The sequence below is a fragment of the Panicum virgatum genome, chromosome 6K (assembly GCF_016808335.1).
Source record: "Panicum virgatum strain AP13 chromosome 6K, P.virgatum_v5, whole genome shotgun sequence".
NCBI classification, from domain to species: domain Eukaryota; kingdom Viridiplantae; phylum Streptophyta; class Magnoliopsida; order Poales; family Poaceae; genus Panicum; species Panicum virgatum.
In genome coordinates this window covers 41303564-41322055 of record NC_053141.1, presented here as the reverse complement: position 1 = coordinate 41322055, position 18492 = coordinate 41303564, and the positions used below count along the sequence as shown (strand labels likewise).

Below are 18492 nucleotides of genomic sequence, written 5' to 3'. Positions count from 1 at the left end.
TATATTCATCTTACTATTTTTGTATATGTTGTAATAATTTTATTGTGCATTTACGTTTTCTAGGAGTTGATCGAAAACCTTAGGTGCATTATCCCTAGGTACCTATGTTTGTTATCCGGATCTTTTCTCGACTAGTTGCCCCGCTAACTAGGTACGGTAAAAGTCGAGAGGTTTCCTGCCTTTCGCGAGATAATAGGAATTGTACTGACTTTAATTCCTGCTGAAATGTAAGGACAACGGGCGGGGTTGTGTAGTTGTGATACCCCGCTGGTGTAGTCAAAAATGGCTAAGGTCGCGGGGTGTGGCTCATTTCGTTAAGCGTTTGAAAGTACTAGCCACATGCCGAGAAATATGGTAATCGGTAAGCTGAAGTACCTGATTGGACCGGCGAGTGGAACGACCATTCACCCTCTTGGTAGAAGTAGGGTTTATGTTTTTGTCCGGACGTACGGGTGCAGAGATGTCGGGCTCTGTAGTCGGGGAGGGTGACCCGGATCCACGGACTGGAAAGAAAGGGGAAATGTTGTGTGGGTGACTTGGTTCCCATACGTGTGGTCTAGGTTCCCCTGGCCAGGTTGAAATCCGATTCAGAATCGTCCGCCTCTCACGGCATGAGACTGCTTAATGTTTTCGGTCACACAGAGTAACAAGTGGAACATGATGATGATAATACTGCTGGTTGATTAAATGATTGCTCTACCATGTTTGTGTAGAGTTGGATGCAAACTTAGAATGGTTAATCCAACTGGAAGATGGCTAAATAAAATCTGAAAATAAGGATCAACATTTAGTGGCATTTTTGGCAAAACAAACCCCACCAACCAAAAAGCCTTGCATGTCTAGTTATCGGACTATGATATATCCGGAGACGGGTCAGTCTTGCTGAGTAATAGTATACTCAGCCTTGCTTGTGGCACTGTTTTTCAGGTACTAACTTCGAAGATCTGTTTGCAAGTCTTGCTTGGCCTTGTACTCTGCCTCCGGGTTGGTCGGTTGAGTGGGATGGCCCTTCAGCTAGTGCTAATCACCCTCCCGCTGAGTGACGCATTCGTACGGGCTTTACCGATGCGTCACGTTATTTCGCTAGTTATCTTTTACTGCTTCCGCTGAACAATGAGACTTGAATAATTTGAGTAGAAGGAATTCTGTAGTACTTGGCTACTCTGAACATGGTTTGTAATAAATTTCTTTTTCCGCTGCAATCACTCTGAGATATATGAAATGTTCTGTGTTGTAATCTCTGGGCGCACCTTCGTGTGAGTGTTGTCTGCTGATCCTGGAAGAGCGTGGCTTTTATCGAGGCTTCACTCGAGGAACTACCGGTGAGTGCCAATTTGGGTCAGAGTTGCTTAGCAACAAAGATCAGTGCACCCGGGCCCAGTAGTTTTGGGTGGTTCCGCCACACTAGCAGTACTCGGCGTCGGGATCAGAAATCCCTACAAAGAAGATAAATCGCTCTGCCCCAAAGCCACCCGACAATATCGGAGTCAAGGCAATTCAGCTACAAGAAGACGACCCGTCAAAAACAGCCTTGATCGGGACAGGGCTTACTGACAAATAGGAAAGCGCGCTCATCAACTTCCTTAGGGCCAACCGTGACGTATTCGCATGGAAACCAGCCGATACACCCGGTGTCCCAAAGGAGTTGATCGAGCACTCCCTGAATGTCAACCCTACTGCCACCCCAAAGAAGCAGAGGCTACGAAGATTCTCGACAAAGAAAAGGGAAGCCATCAAGAAAGAACTCGCCAAGCTACTCGCAGCTGGATTCATCAAAGAAGTTTACCACCCCAAGTGGCTGGCGAATCCAGTACTCGTTCTCAAAAAGAACAACAACGAGTGGAGGACGTGCGTTGATTACACAGACCTCAACAAACACTGCCCGAAGGATCCCTTCGGACTCCCTCGCATCGACCATGTAATCAATTCGACAGCCGGATGCGTACTACTATCCTACCTGGACTGCTACTCAGGCTATCATCAAATAGCTCTCAAAGAAGAAGACCAGATCAAAACAGTGTTTATCACCCTGTTTGGCGCATATGCTTACAAGACCATGTCCTTCGGACTAAAGAACGCTGGAGCAACTTACCAGCGTGCCATACAGTTTTGTTTCACCAACCAGCTCCATTGCAACGTGAAAGCCTACGTTGACGAAGCGGTCGTAAAAACAAAGGAATTCGACTCCTTTATCCCCGACCTAGAAGAAACCTTCAACAATTTGCGAAGATTCAGGTGGAAACTGAACCCAACTAAATGCGTTTTCGGCGTACCATCCGGAAAACTACTCGGATTCATTGTCAGCCACAGAGGAATTGAAGAAAACCTAGAAAAGATCAACGCCATCACGTACATGGAAGCTCCGACCTCTATCAAAGACGTTCAGAAGCTCACCGGAAGCATGGCTGCCCCGAACAGATTTCTATCTAGACTCGGCGAAAGAGGACTCCCTTTTTTCAAACTACTGAAGAAACAAGACAAGTTCAAATGGTCCCAAGAAGCAGCCGATGCACTCGAAGACCTGAAAGAGCACCTCCAGTCACCTCCTATCTTAACGGCTCCAATGTCGGGAGAAGAGATGCTCCTTTACATCGCAGCTACCACACACGTCGTCAACACAGCAATTATGGTAGAATGAAAAGAAGAAGGCCACGCATACGGCGTCCAAAGACTAGTTTATTTCATAAGTGAAGTACTTTCTTGAAGCGTCCCCTCATAAGAGAAGACTTAAATGTGTTACAAACATCAGTCCCAGGAGGCTGATGACACATTTATTATATCAGATGGTTCATTACCGTACAACTCTACGCGGTAGTGAGCAGAGAAGCGCTACTATCGCGAGGGTTACAATCCACACACACGCAATGATATTAAATATAAAAAGAAAGTCATCAGAGTCTTACGCCATGCGGTATCTCCTGCGGTTGACCCTAATCCACAGGCAAGGCTGGGTGCAGGACGGTACCCTACTCAACGTCCTCTGGAACAAAGTCTAGATCTTCCTCTGTAAAAATTAAGAATGGGGTGAGTACAAACATACTCAGCAAGTCCAACCACACCCACGGAGGGGGTATAAATAGAATATAATGCACAGGGTAAATCAAGGATAAGGCTAGGGTTTGATTTGCGGAAATTAATATTTTATGCAGGGGTTCATTTGAAAGAAAGCATTTTTCCAAAATCAGTTTTCTTGTACCGAGTAACACAAAGGGTTGATCCACACAAGATCCAAGTTTTAAGCTACTACCGGACTCCTCATCCGCCGTAGCACACGGCACAACTGCCGGACACATTTCCAAAACAACTCACGCCAACCCATCCCACAATAAACACTAGTTATGTGACCACACCGTAACTCGCCCAGTGCCGTGGGCACGACTATTCGAATAGATTCTTAACTCTGCAGAGGTGTGCAACTTTACCCACAAGTGGGGTACCACAACACGATCACCTTAGTGTCGGTGCAGATCCCAACAAAGCCATTACCCACCTTAGCTAGACCTGACTAGCCATCACGGGATGCACCAAGGGGTTATTGACCTATCACACAGAGGTTTTAACTAGGGCATAAGTCACACAGAGCTAATCCCTTCTCCTTGATCATCCGTTGCTCTCAGCTCTCCTGATGGCTATCAGACTAACTAGTGGAGTTTATGCTAAGCCGTTGCCTATACAACGGTCGAGTGGTTTGCACGATAGTGGAGTTAGGTGAGACGACACATCAACTCGATCCTTAGGGGTGACAAAATGGATATCTCCCTTCCTTGCCCTGCCACACAGGCACGAGCACACCAATCGGTAAATCACACAGAAATGCCATCCATCCCATCTAAACTTATCTTTCGAAAATCCACTTTTATCCCTTCCCACACACACACCTTTTCTTTATAAAACAAGTTGTATAAAGTAGCAAGTCCTAAGCGTTCTAGTATCGATTAACGTCCAAGCAAAATCAGACATTAATCTAGCTGGTCAAGGAATGGTTATCACCAATCAAGAGGTGGCTATCCAACCGTGTTTTCATGCAAGCAAAACATATGCAATTTTGTAAATCAGTCCAATAGGTTGTGTTTATAAAAACTAGGACAAAAGCATGCATCAAAGGATGGGATTGAACTTGCCGTCTTCGAAGCCTTCGGGAAGGTCCTGGTCGAAGCACTGTCCTTCGGGCTCGGGGTCGCGGAACTGGTCCTCGTTCGCTGGCTCGCAGTACTACTCATCAACGGGCTCTCCTTCGTTCACACCATGGTCTACGACGTATACAAACAAACACACAATCAAGAAAAAGAAATAAAAGTTTTATCGTTGAGCTCGAATCGGAAATAATTAATATGTGGAGGTAGGAGTAATATTTTTGGGTTATTTCCTAATGGTATGACCCAAAACTATATTAGAAATAGCGTGGTTAAGTTTCGGGTCGATCGGAGATGTTTCAGCGCATGAAATGATAGGTTATATAAAGGTTTCGGGGTTAAATCAGGGTTCCGGGACTTGTTTGTAATTATATTGGAGAAGGCAGGGGCTTGGTTTGTATTTTGGAAATTATTTGGGCCATTCTAAAAAAAGGTCAGGGGTTTATTTATAAATGTGTTTATATGAGAGGAGGGTTTATTTCGAAATATATTAAAGGAAGGGTTTCATTTGCGAAAATGTTAAAAGGTGGGAGGGCTCTTAGGCAAATAGGAGAAACGCCAGGGGGGTAATGGGCAAATTGACCCTCTCCTTCTTCCTTCCGACCGGGAAAATAGAGGAGGGGGCGTACGGGACGGCGGCAGCCCAATTCGGGCGCCCTGGGCCATGGCGGCGGCCGGGATTGAGGGGGAAAGGGAGAGGGAGCTGCGGGGAATTGATCCCCTGCCTCACCTCGAGCGGAGGTGGCTTGTGGCGGCGGGCGGCGCTAAGGGAACAGGGGAGGAGCTATGGCAGCGGTGGTGGCTCGTGGTGGCGAAGGGCGACGCGGAGGGGGCCTTTTATAGCCCGAGTGTGTCGGTGGAGTGGTGCGGGGTGGTTTGGTGCCGTCCGGCGAGCGGCGCGGCGAGCCTTAATGGTGCTCGGCCGCGCTCGCGCGTCACGGAGTGGCGGGCGCGTCGAGGGCGGGTCGACGCGACGTCTCGGCAGCGGCACGGGCAGGCGAGCACGTGGAGGGACCCGGTGCTCAGCTCGGTGTCGCGTTGCATGGCCCGAGCGGCGAGGCGGCAGCGCTTGCGCGAGCAGTGCGCGCGCGTGCGCGTGACCGGCGGCGTGGGTACGCGGAGGTGGCAGCGGCGGGTGGTACGGCGTGCGGCGCGAGCACGCGGTGCGCGTACGCGCGTGTCGCGGCTCGGCGCGCCGAGGCCGCGTGCGTGTGCGCGCGCACGGGCGCTCTGGCAGGCCGGGGCGGCGCGCGTGTATGCGGGCGAGCTAGCGTGGGGCTGCGGGGAGTGGTCGGGAGTGGGGCGAGGTCGGGGAGCAGGGTGGGCGTGCGCGACAGGGAAGGAGGGGCGGCACGCCAAGCGAGGGTGGCGGGGCGGCCACGTGCGGCAGGACGCGAGGGGGCCGGGCCGAGCGTGCTCGGGGAGGAGAGAGGAAAGAAAGGAAGGAGAGGGAGAGAAAAGAGAAAGAGAGAAAAGAGAAGAAGAAATGGAAGAAAGAGAAAAAAGGGAAGAAAAAGGAGGGGGCGAGTGCGCGCCGGCGGCGACCGCGGCCGCGGTCGGCCACGCGCGGCATCGGTCACGCGTGCGCGGGCCAGGGGAGGTGGGGCACGCGCGGCGCTTGCGGCCAAGCGGCGCTTGGGTGCACGCGACAGGGAGGAGAGGGAGGAAGGAGAGAGAAAAACAGAAGAGAGATTCGCGGCGACGATCGCGACGGGCGGTGAGTAAAAAGAGAGGAGGGTTCGGTCGGCGTTTGAAATCGGATGACAGGACATCGGAAAAACTGGGAGGGGATTAGGGTTTAGGGATAACTGAGCTCAACGATGAAAAAGATTTTCGAAAAATATTTTTAGCGTGTGATTTATTTGGTGCATTTTTCGGGTCGTTACATTTCTGAATCAAAAGTTAGATACCCACCAATTCAGAAACTACTCTATGCAATACTGATCACATCAAGGAAGTTGCGACATTACTTCGACGAGTACAACATATCAGTCGTCACGGACTTCCCACTGTGAGATATCTTACACAACCAAGACGCGACTGGTCGCATCTCAAAGTGGGCAGTCGAACTAGGGGCACTCGAGCTGAAATTCACGCCAAGAACAGCAATCAAGTCCCAGGCTCTAGTCGACTTCCTGGCTGAATGGAGAGAAAACCAAGTACCTGCCCCACCATCCATATCAGATCACTGGACCATGTACTTCGACGGCTCACTGAAATTGGGTGGAGGAGGAGCAGGCGTACTTTTCATCTCTCCAAAAGGCGACCAACTCAAGTATGTTTTCCAAATTCTCTTTGAAGTATCCAACAACGAAGCAGAATATGAAGCTCTCCTACACGGCCTCCGACTGGCCATCTCACTCGGCATCAAGCGACTACTCGTCTACGGAGACTCCCTCCTTGTGGTCCAACAAGTAAACAAGGAGTGGGACATCAACAAAGAAATCATGGATGCCTACGTTACAGAAATCAGGAAACTTGAAAACAAGTTTTCAGGATTGGAAATCCACCACGTCGTCCGTGACAAAAATGTGGCAGCAAATATCCTCTCAAAACTCGGATCTGACCGAGCAGAGGTTCCTCCAGGAATTTTCGTCCATGAACCTCATCACCCCTCAATCAATACTTCCACCTCAATGGAAGTCGACTCAGTTCCTCAAGAAACCAGTCGAGAGGTAATGATGATTGAAACCGATTGGCGCACTGCGTTTATCGATTACATCAAGGACAAAGTACTCTCACCGGGAATCAAAAAAGATGATACAGAAGCAGTACGCATCATGCGTAGCAGTAAGAACTATGTCCTCGTTGACAACAAACTTTCCAAATGAGGCGCAGGATCCGGAATCCTCATGAAATGTGTCACAACAAAAGAAGGAAAAGATATTCTACAAGAAGCTCATGAGGGCACATGCGGAAACCACGCAGCTTCACGTGCCCTAGTTGGCCAGCATTATCAGACACAGTACTACTCATCAAACAATGTCCAGGATGCCAGTACTTTTCCAAACAAAATCACTTGCCTGCTCACAACTTAATCACCATACCTCTGTCCTGGCCGTTCGCCTGCTGGAGCCTTGACATGATAGGACCACTCCCAACAGCACCCGGAGGTTTCACACACGTATTGGTTGCAGTCGACAAGTTTACTAAATGGATCAAAGTCAAGCCAATCAAGAAATTATCATCAGATCGAGCAGTCGAGTTCATAAGTGAAATACTCCACAGATTCAGTTTTTCAAATACGATCATAACCGATCTTGGATCAAACTTCACTTCGCAAGAATTTTGGGATTACTGCGAGAACTCTAGCATTGAAATCAAGTATGTATCTGTTGCGCACCCAAGAGCCAACGGCAAAGTGGAATGCATCAACGGACTGATAATTGATGGCTTAAAGAAAAGATATACAAGCAAAAAGGGAGGTAAATGGCTAGCAGAACTGCCAATGATAATCTGGGGGCTACGCACCCAACCTAGAAAGGCCACAGGTCAAACACCCTTCTTCCTGGTATACGGCTCCGAAGCAATACTACCGGCAGACATCATGTGGAAGTCACCTCGACTAGAGATGTATGACTCAGCAGAAGCCGATGGAAGCCGACAACTAGAATTGGACTCACTCGATGAGATAAGATGCAATGCACTGCTATGATCAACCCGATATCTCCAAAACATGTGAAGATATCACAATCGTAACATCCAGACAAGATCTTTCAACGTTGGAGACATGGTCCTCCATAGAATCCAAGATGATACAGGCCTCCACAAACTCAACTCAAGATGGGAATGACCTTTCATTGTAACCAAAGTCACAGGACCAGGATCCTATCGACTGATCTATGCGGACGGACTGGAAGTCCCCAACTCTTGGAACATCGAACATCTTCGGAAGTTCTACCCATAAGCTGTCAGAGGCCACCTCCCAGATTTCAAATTTCAACAAAGAAACATGGCCCCTCGAAGTTCAATTCAAGCACCTAAGACAGCTTCAGGAGTCGAAACTCCATCGGCTACCTCGAATACCAAGCTTTCTTTGTTCACTCAAAGTCAAAGGCACGGTGAATCGAGTAGTTGGGGCTAAGGGCCATGAGCCTTGCGGCCCTAGATACAAGTTCTCTACACTCTTCAGGAGTCGAAACTCCATCGGCTACCTCGAATACCAAGCTTTATTTGTTCGCTCAAAGTCAAAGGCACGGTGAATCGAGTAGTCGGGGCTAAGGGCCATGAGCCTTGCAGCCCTAGAGACAAGTTCTCTACACTCTTCAGGAGTCGAAACTCCATCGGCTACCTCGAATACCAACCTTTCTTTGTTCACTCAAAGTCAAAGGCACGACGAATCGAGTAGTCGGGGCTAAGGGCCATGAGCCTTGCGGCCCTAGAGACAAGTTCTCTACACTCTTCAGGAGTCGAAACTCTATCAGCTACCTCGAATACCAATCTTTCTTTGTTTACTCAAAGTCAAAGGCACGGCGAATCGAGTAGTCGGGGCTAAGAGACATGAGCCATGCAGCCCAAGAGACAAGCTCTCTAAATTCTTCAGGAGTCATAACTCCATTGGCAACCTCGAATACCAACCCTTCTTTGTTCACTCAAAGTCAAAGGCACGACGAATCGAGTAGTCGGGGCTAAGGGCCATGAGCCTTGCGGCCCTAGAGACAAGTTCTCTACCTTTTTCAAGAGATCGCATCTCCATCAATTGGACGAATACTCCGGTACTCGACTTTTGGACGAGACGAGTTCCCTATCTCCCAAGAGGATTCAATCGTCCATGAGACGACAATAATCGACTACTACAGTACTCGAACTTTGGATGGGACAAGTTCCCTATCTCCCAAAAAGATCCCATCATCTAGGAGATGACCACACATTGATCACTAAGGTACTCTACCACATGAAGACACAAAGCCTTCTACTATCTACAAGAAATACTCATCCACGAGATGACAACCCGTCGACTACCACAGTGCTCGACTCAAGCTGAGACAAAACTTCAAGGAAGAGCTATTCATTCACAAGATGGAAACTAACAAAGAGGCATGATCTCTACATCCACACAAAGTGATAGCTCACACAAAGTTCTCTCAAAAAAGAACCTGTCAACTCATTGACCCAAAAAGTCATATTTACATGGCAAAAAGAAGATACAGTACATCCTACTGGACTATCAACTTTACAATTTGGTCGGCCACAGGTTCCGCCTCCTCTACAAACTTGACAAATTGGTCATGGTCACAAGTTGAACACATGCCATCGCCAAGAACACCTATCTTGGCCCAAGGCCAATATGATTTGACAAGACCAAGAGCCTGCGCTACACAATTCCTAGAAGCTTTAGCCAAGTACTCGGCAAACTTCTGAGGAACCTTCTGCAGCCGATAAGCCAAACTGCCATCAGACTCCTCGGCGAAACCTACGGACTCGACCACAGTCTGAGCCGCCACCCGAAGTTCCTGCAACTCCTTCTGGTGCTCCTCAGTACCATCTGCAGCCACAACAAAAAGGACGTAAGCACTCGTATGACCAAAAAGGAAAACCTTAGAACACAGATCAAGAGGTTACCTCGATTCTTCCAGATCACCTCCTTCAGCATCCTGATCCTCTGCTCAAGCACGGCTTTGTCTTTCTTCGAAGCAGCATTCTCCGCCTCTAGCAGAGCGATCTTCTGGCGATCCGCCTCAGTCGCTTTCAGCTTCTAAGACTTTAGATACGACCGATTGGCCATTTGCAACAACAACACAGTCAGCCTAAAGAAAAGTTCCACACAAGGAAAAAGTACTCGACAAAAGTACTCACTATAGAAAATTTGGTGAATTCCCGGACAACAGCTTGGAATTTCTTCATGTTCCTAGCCGTTAACTGCGGATCATCCTCAAGCTGCTCTCCATGATAGCATTCAAAGAGAGGAGGAGATGCTGTAATTTCTTCCAGAAGGCTATCACTCGACTCCTCCACATCCTTAGCTTCTGGCGAGACACCTGCTGCCTTACCCACATGAAGCAGTCGAGCAACTGGAAGAACCTTCGAACCATTGTAAGGAGGAATAATGGGCTCACCAACAGGGATCTCCTCCGAAGGCTGCGACCCCACCCCACCAACCCTCCTCGAAGACTCCGCCACATCAGAAGGAGCGGCAACAGCAGGAGCTCTCTCCTCAGCTACTCGCCTCTACTTAGGCGCAGGTCTAGGACTGCAAACAAAGGCAAAGATGTCAGACAGCAAAATTCAGAATGAAACAAAAACCACTCGACTGGTTACCTGACTTCACTACTGATCCTCTTCTTCTGCACAGTTATCCTCGGCCTCTTAGGACAACTGGTGCCGGCTTCAGGTCCCGGACTCCCCTCACGGGAAAGAGATCCAACTCCTTCTGTTTTCCCCCTTCACCAGCTCTGCAAGGGGAACCCGATCATCGGAGTCAGAACTCGACAAAGTCTCCGAAACAGTGGGATCCAGATCAGGCCTATAGTCATGAGGCCGCAGATGAGCACTAGGCGTCATATGCCTCGGCCGATGAACCTCAGGCAGCGGAGGATCACTCCGAAAAATCAACAAGTCATCCTACAAAAGATCCAGGATCCGCCACAAAAGCAGAAGGGCAATCTAGAAAAGAACTCGATGATACAAAATCCTACCTGATTCAGGGAATTATTCACATGGAATAAATCCGGATGTATAGGAATGGTTCTGACACCCTCAAAAAGGTAATAAAGAAGCACCATAGTCTCATCCCGACCAGTCTTCTCCAACGAAAATCGAGAGGGATCGTACAATCCTGTATACTCAAATCCAGGGTGGATACGGCACTGCAAAGGTTGAATCTGCCTCCTAAGCCAGGACGAGACAACGGTAGCCCCAGTCACTCCCTCCCTTCGCCGCTTGGCAATCTTCTTGAGAACCTCTTCCACCTGATCGGCATTCCCAGCAAGCGCATACCACTCGTTACACTGCTTCGGGGGTCCAGGAGTCCTCTCCGGAAGGGCAGGAGCGTGATTATCAATATAAAACCACTCTGCTTTCCAATCCCCAATCTGACAGCGCAAAGTATATGGGATATACTTCTCCGCCATACCAGGGCGAAACTGGAGATTAGCACCCCCCACCCTAGCTATATTCCTAAGATTGGGACACGGATTCAAGGAAAAGGGACTTTTGAAAAGCTCAAAATGGGGATGAATCCCAAGAAATACCTCACATAGCTAAACAAAAATAGCAATATGCAAGATTGAATCAGGGGTTAAATGATGAAGCTGAACCCCCCAGAAGAAAAGAAGACCCCGCAAGAAGTCGCAAGCAGGAATGGCAAGGCCTCGCTCAACAAAAGCTTTGAAAACAATAATTTCAGAAGTTTTTTCAAACGGCCTCCCATGACCCTCGGCCAACTGCCACTGAAACAAAGTCCTGGATTGCAAAAGATGGAGGCTAACAAGAGACGAGATTGCGGCTTCTGATAACTTACTCTTCTTCCACCCATCAGTCATCGTCGCCTCCTTCTCGGACATTTGGCGCTTAGATTTCTTTGGCGCCATCCAGAAAGTCACGAGCCTCTTCTCCTCTTCTCGCGCATATGCTCGAGGGCTGAGAAATCAAGGGAAGAGACAAGGAGATAGCTAGAAGCAAGAACAGGTGAAAACAAAGATCGGATCACCTTAGTTAAATAATAAGGTCAGTGGCATTTTCGAAAATATCAGGAAGATCAAAGGTCGAAGAGTACGCCTCGGTTGGGGAACCTTAACCCTAAATCGAGGGATTTCAAGTCAAGGCTCAGGAGCTGTGAAGACATGCGTCATAAATGATAAACTTTTTAAAAAAAAGACCCTGAAGACCAAGAAATGACCCTTAGCCTGATCCTTCGGTTCAACCTAAGGCTCGGGGGCTACTCCATATGGAGCACGAGTACATCGCGCACCATTTCAGAAGAAAGATTTCAGGGCTAGAGCACCTCATAGTCTCGATACAGCCAAGGAAGTACTCGGAAGACTACCCGAAGCGCTCGGCGATCCCCAAGTCTAGGCGATAGACTCCGAAAGCATCTAAAAGCACTCGACGATCGTCCCCCAGAGTACTCGATGCCTGCAGGACTCGACTACGAAGAGCTCGGGGGCTTGTCAGACCTGGGACCACAGAACTGCTCATAGGCATAGAATGTTCTGGAATAAGAGGCAGTACATGGACTACCCCTCGTTGTCTTGTATCTACTCGTACTGCAGTAGAACTAGCCGGAGTACAAGGAAACTACCGACCCACTCGGAGTAGGACTCAAAACGTACTCGTCTAGGACTCTCCATGAAACCCTGTCCCACCAGAATATATAAGGGCGGACAGGGACCCCTCCAAGACATCGAACAAGACCAGAGGGGATACAAACCACCACATAGGACGTAGGGTATTACACTCTGGCGGCCTGAAACTGTCTAAATCTTTGTGTTCCTTGCACCATCATGTTCTGATCTCGGTGAGTCCCTACTTATAACCACTCTCCTCGGGATACCCCTCGAAGAACCCGACGGTAAAACATCGACAGCTGGGCAGTCGCAGGGAGCCCCCCGAGAGCGGCGCCGCCACCAAGAGGGGCCCCACCGGGCCAAGACGTTGGCGCAGCGGCGGCGCACCCTGCCCCGCCACGGTTGGAGCCGTCCTCCACCCAGAAGCCACCCCCCTCACCAGCATAGAGGGCGTCGAGGTCGGCCGCACCATCGGGACGGCCGCAGCCACGCCGGGGGAGTGTGGCCGCACCCCGCACACCAGGGGCGACAACCATGGCGGCAAAGACATCGACGGCGTAGGCATAGTGGTGACGGGGTGGCCCAGCGGGGGGGTGGGGCGGCGGCGGCTGCTGCGGCACCGGGCCAAAGGCGACGACGGAGAGCCACGTGAGGAGCGGGGCGCCGGCGAGGATGAGCCCTGCGGGCACCATCCAAAGCATTGCCCCGCGTAGCGGAATGAGACCACCCACCACGCCAGCAGCGCCACCCCGCCGAGCCCCGCGGCTGCGGCCAGCAGGCCAATCGAGCTCACCGCCGCCGCGGTTGGTGCTCCCGTCGTCACCACGGTCTTCGGGGTCGCCGTCGTCATCGGGAGGAGGGCGCATCCCCACCTGGGACGCATAGATCCAGCGACGGGAGGGGCAGATCCAGCTGTGAACAGCGCGGAACTGGCCTCCAGCAGTCGGCGTCGAGCCCGGTAGTGGCGGAATAGCGTCACCGGTGAGGGGGCAGCACGGGCTTGGGTCTGAGCGGGAGAAGGGGGAGGTGGGAAAAGGGAGAGGGAGGAGGGAGGAGGGAGGGATGGCGGCCAGCGGAGATTGCGGAGGAGGGGGCGGGGAGGCGAGTCGCCTGGAGAGCGCTCGGGGGGTGCAGGAGGATCAAGCTGAATATGTCCCGTGTTGTGTTGCCTGTTGCGTTGTGTTGATGTTCGGACCCCTGACGCCAAACAGCCAAAGCGAGCCATCTGTTGAGAGTAAGGGCAATGATTCTGCCCGTAGCGGGCGAAATAAAACTCCACCGTGGCTCAGTAAGCTGGGCAGCAGCACATGCAGCCAAGAGAAGAGGGCTCTGCAACGCATGCAGCGAATGGGATCGCTGTTCGCCGGCGGGAGACGCCTACTCAGCATTCTCTCTCTTTTTCTCTCTCCGCCAGCAGGGATTCAATCGGCTTGCAGCAGCCACAATACTTGCTCTCGGCCTTCCTTCAGAGAAGGTACGGAGGAGAGTGGCGGCAGGTGGGCAGCGAGCCGGCGGAGAGCTCGATGCGGCGGCACAGCGCCGTGGAGGGCGTTGGCTAAATTTATGGAATTCCTGGTAGAAACATGTGCCGAGGCTAGGAGAGCACACGATCACGACGCATCTGCTGTGTTAAAAGTCTAGAGCTACCCTTGCTGCTGGCAGCTGCTGGCTTGCAGCTAAGGGCGTCCGCAATGAGGAGCTGGAAATCGCTAGCTATTAGAAATTTAATAAAGAAAAATAATGCACAGCAGGACAGTACTGACAGGAGTGGAAGAGAAGTCAGTGACTGTGAGCTTGTTGGAGAACGTGCGAGATAGGCGACGAGTTCGTCGCTGGCAACATAGCTTTTCTCTTTCTCTCTCCATCCACGTAGGCAAATAGCTAGCGATTTCAGCCTCATTGCGGATGCCCTAACTACCTAGTACTCGCACAATACGCAGCGAAAAGGAAGCATTCATAGCTGACATTTCCTCCCAGTGAAAACGTGCCCCAATAGAGATGCTGACGTGCCATCGTATCCGGGCCCTCACTTTCTCACTGTTTCCTCAAGCTTTCCTCGCCATTTGCTGATCATGGGAAAAATTCCATGGACTGACCGTAAAAAAGGCTCCAGGCGAGAACAACCCGAGTACCCGACCTGGGGTTGGTGTTGCCGACCACCTCGGTGGCTCGGCATGTCTCCACTTGTCGGAGCGCGCCCGGCGACGTGAAGAGCGGCGGCCGGCCGGCGGTTGCTCTCCCTCCTCCTCCGTTCCAGAAGGTCACGTGCGCGGCGTGACGGCGGCAGGCACGACGAGTTGGGGCCAAAGGCGAGGCGTGCACGTTGAGAGGTGGTAAGGTCTGTATCGTAAAAGCAGGAGGTGACTCTTTTTATTAAAAAAAAACACGAGGCGTGCAGGGTCTTCGTCACCAACCGCGTTCCGGCATCGGGTTCTCATCGTGACGAAATGTTCAGGACGCAAGCGCCCATTTTCAGAAACCAGGGCCGGAGCACTGATCGATCGCCTGAATTTTTTGTACCTTCTTCCAATCACCAAGACAGGGAATGGAAAAACCAGTCCAGGTACAGCCATACAAGTCGGGGACGAATCGGATCAACGGACGATTCGGGTCTTTTGAAGATCGCCAGATCTGTTGTTCTACTTCTAGTCGTCGTCACCATCGCACCGTGTCTCCATTCTGATTCTAATGAAACGTCTGTGTCCATGACATTGATCTAAACGAAGCATAGCAACTGAAGGCGTTGGCCTGGCCCTGGTCTACTTAACCTGTAGCGCCCTTCAGTTGTCGCGACGGGAACGGAACCCGAACGGCACAGGTCCACTGGCCTAAGCTTACACTGGCCATGGCCGCGCCACCCCAGGGGAAACGCGCGAGCAATGGCCGCTGCGGCGACGGCGAGCCGCACGTGCTCCTCGTGCCGTACCCGGCGCAGGGCCACCTGCTCCCGCTCCTCGACCTCGCGGCGCTGCTCGCCGCGCGCGGGCTCGCGGTCACCGTCGTCGTCACTCCCGGCAACGCCCCGCTCCTCGCGCCGCTGGTCGCCGCGTGCCCGTCCGTGGGCGTCGCCGCGCTGCCGTTCCCGTTCGCGCCGCCCCTGCTCCCGCCGGGGAGCGGCGAGAACACCAAGGACCTCCCGCGCCACCTGTTCCGGCCGTTCATGGTCTCCCTCGCCGCGCTCCGCGCGCCGCTCTTCGCTTGGTGCAACGCCCAGCAGCGGGGCCGGCGCGTCACGGCCATCGTCTCCGACTTCTTCACGGGGTGGACGCAGCCGCTCGCCGCCGAGCTCGGGGTGCCGCACGTGACGTTCTCGCCTTCCTGCGCGCTGCACCTCGCCATGTCGCACGCCCTCTGGCGCCACCTGCCGCGCAGGCGCCGCCCAGACGACGCCGAGGAGGCCGTCACGTTCCCAGAGATCCCCGGCTCGCCCAGCTTCCCGTGGCGCCAGCTTTCGGGGCTGTTCCGGCAGTACGTGGCCGACGACGAGGTGTCCGAGTCGATCCGCCGGTTCTTCCTGTGGAACCTGGACAGCGCGTGCTTCGTCGCCAACTCGTTCGCGGCGCTCGAGGCGCCCTACGTGGCGCGCCCGCTCCCCGACCTGGCGTCGAAGCGGGTGTTCGCCGTGGGCCCGCTGTCCGACGCCGTGGCCACCTCCAGCGACCGCGGCGGGAAGCCCGCGGTGGCGCCGGCGAGCGTGGCGGCGTGGCTGGACGCCTTCCCCGACGGCTCCGTCGTGTACGTCAGCTTCGGGACGCAGCACGCGCTGTCCCCGCCGCAGGCGGCCTCCGTGGCGGACGCGCTGGCGCGGAGCTCGGCGGCGTTCGTGTGGGCTGTGCGCCCGGGCACCGCGGTCCCGGACGGGTTCGACGCGGCGACGGCGTCGCGCGGCATGGTGGTCCGCGGGTGGGCACCGCAGGTGGAGATCCTGCGCCACCGCGCCGTGGGGTGGTTCCTGACGCACTGCGGCTGGAACTCGGTGCTCGAGGCCGCGGCGGCCGGCGTGGCGATGCTCACGTGGCCGATGGGCGCCGACCAGTTCACGGACGCGCGGCTGCTCGCGGAGGCCGGCGTGGCCGTGCCCGTGGCGGAGGGCGCCGACGCCGTGCCGGACGCCGCGCGGATGGCGGGCGCGATCGCCGCGGCGGTCGGGAAGGAAGGTGAGCCCGTGAGGGAGCGCGCGGTTAAGCTCGGGAAGAAGGCGGCCGCCGCGGTGGCAGAGGGCGGGAGCTCGCGCAGGGACCTGGAGGAGCTGGTGGAAATGCTCGCTAACCGCGTCTAGGGTCCTGCGTATCCAAAGAGTCTATGAACTCTTCCATTGATTTTCTTGTATCAGTATAACATGGCAAGCAATGCAACAATAGCATTAGCTAGTGATTTTTATCTTAGAGAACACCATGTTTAATTTTCGTGACGACAAAAAATGCAGGCTTACTAGTAAGCGTCGAGGAGCAGCTGTAGATCAAAAGAGTACGCCCTGGCTCTCGATGCTCGCAGTCGCAGCAATGGTGAGGTGCGGGGGAAGAAATGGTCTGTTGATGGGAGATCAGTTGCGACTTGCAATTACGGTGCAGGAAGACATAAAAGGGGCGCGAAGATGGTTCCTCTCGGCCGATGGTCTTGTTTAGTTGCGAAAATTTTTAGGAACTAACATGGCCAATTGTTCTAAAAAAAATCCTCGTTGGATGCTTTCTCGGGGTTTGGTGGTCCGTTCGCACCATCAAGTCCTCCTCCAAAGGCAAGAGCCACCGTGCCGCGATAGAGAAATGCATCAAAAAAATGTTAGCAGCTAACTCCTCACTTTTGCTACTGTTTATCAAGTAAAAAATTATTTTTACTAGCTTAGAGCTATCCGTTGAAGGAGACCTAAGTATATGGAGGCGCATGATCATCCAGAATATTGGCACGCTAACTCCGCGTCCACAGCCAACGGAAAGGTGTGTACGGCTCGCAGTTCATATAATGAAAAGCAAGTGTTTTTTGAAGGCCGTCCAAACCAATACATAGCTAGTACACGGTATCAAGTGGTAGCAGCCAATAGAACTCAAAGATCTTGCCAAGGCATGCAATCACACATCGTAAAGATAAAACAAAGATTGGTCAATTACAAATGTGAATAATAAAAGCACAAATAACGGTAAAAGTAGGGAATCTGCAGGTTGTGCCGGATGCATTCATAGTGTCACACCCAAAAATTCAATCTTGGGTTGTGGATATATTTTCAAATATAATTATACATCTTCTAAATTTTTTAGAGTTTTCCAGATTTTTCTGACAAGTATTCTCATTTTTTTCAAGAGCTAAATCCATTTAATAGAAATTTTTAGAATATTTTACACGAGATTCAAATATTTTTTTTAGATTTCTCGTGTCCCAAATTGTCTATGGGATTTTTCTGATTTTTTTTAAAAATTAACTGAGGTTTTTTCTCTTTTCTTTTTCTATTTCTTCCCTCGCCTCTTTTTTCTCCAGCCCGCAAATTCATTTTTCTCCTCCCGGTTGAGGCCAGTTTTTCCCGTCAAAAGCCAGCCCAGCTCAAAATCCGCTTCGCCCCACGCCAGCGTGTCCTCGGCCGCCTCCCGAGCAACAACGCCGCCTGTGATTCACCGGCCGGGGCGCCACGAGCCCACCAAGCCGCAAGCCGAGGCCACCTTGGGCGTCTACAGGCCGTCGCGCATCTGCCCCGCCCCTCCTCATCAGCGCTGCCCGTTAATCTCAAAAAGAAAAAAACAGCGCTGCCCTTCGCATGGAAACCAGCAGATGCCCCTGCTCATCAACTCGCTTGTCTCGCTGGGATCAGCGTAGGGCCGGGCCCTCTTGAGCCGAGCGCACGCGACCGTGAGAGGCCCCCGCTGCCGCCAGGATTCCTTTCTGCCCGTCTCCCTCTCCGCTGGTGGACGGGTGGTGTTTGTTGATCACCGGCCTGGAGGTGCTAGAGCAGGCCAAGGCCTTGTTCGGTTGCATAAGTTAGGATTCATTCCATGCCAGTTATGGATCAAGTAATGATTTTATTCTCTTGTTTGGTAAGACATGGATTCAACCAAAAGAGCTGAGCATGATAGGTACAACAGGAGACTAGGACTGATTCTACCCCTCTCGACTCATGGATTGATTCCAGTTGTGGAAAGGCCAGGAAA

The 18492-nt window shown here is 52.1% G+C and overlaps 1 protein-coding gene across 1 annotated transcript; it reads left to right on the top strand.

Moving 5' to 3' along the window:
- The first annotated feature begins 15016 nt into the window (after positions 1-15016).
- LOC120639238 (UDP-glycosyltransferase 89B2-like) lies at positions 15017-16796 on the top strand. Its single transcript, XM_039915221.1, has one exon. The coding sequence runs from the start codon at positions 15204-15206 to the stop codon at positions 16635-16637; it is 1434 nt and encodes a 477-aa protein (XP_039771155.1). The 5' UTR covers positions 15017-15203; the 3' UTR covers positions 16638-16796.
- The last annotated feature ends 1696 nt before the right edge of the window (positions 16797-18492 follow it).

Excerpts from the sequence above, each read along its gene's own strand:
- LOC120639238 (XM_039915221.1), top strand. The coding sequence starts at position 15,204 with ATGGCCGCGCCACCCCAGGGGAAACGCGCGAGCAATGGCCGCTGCGGC.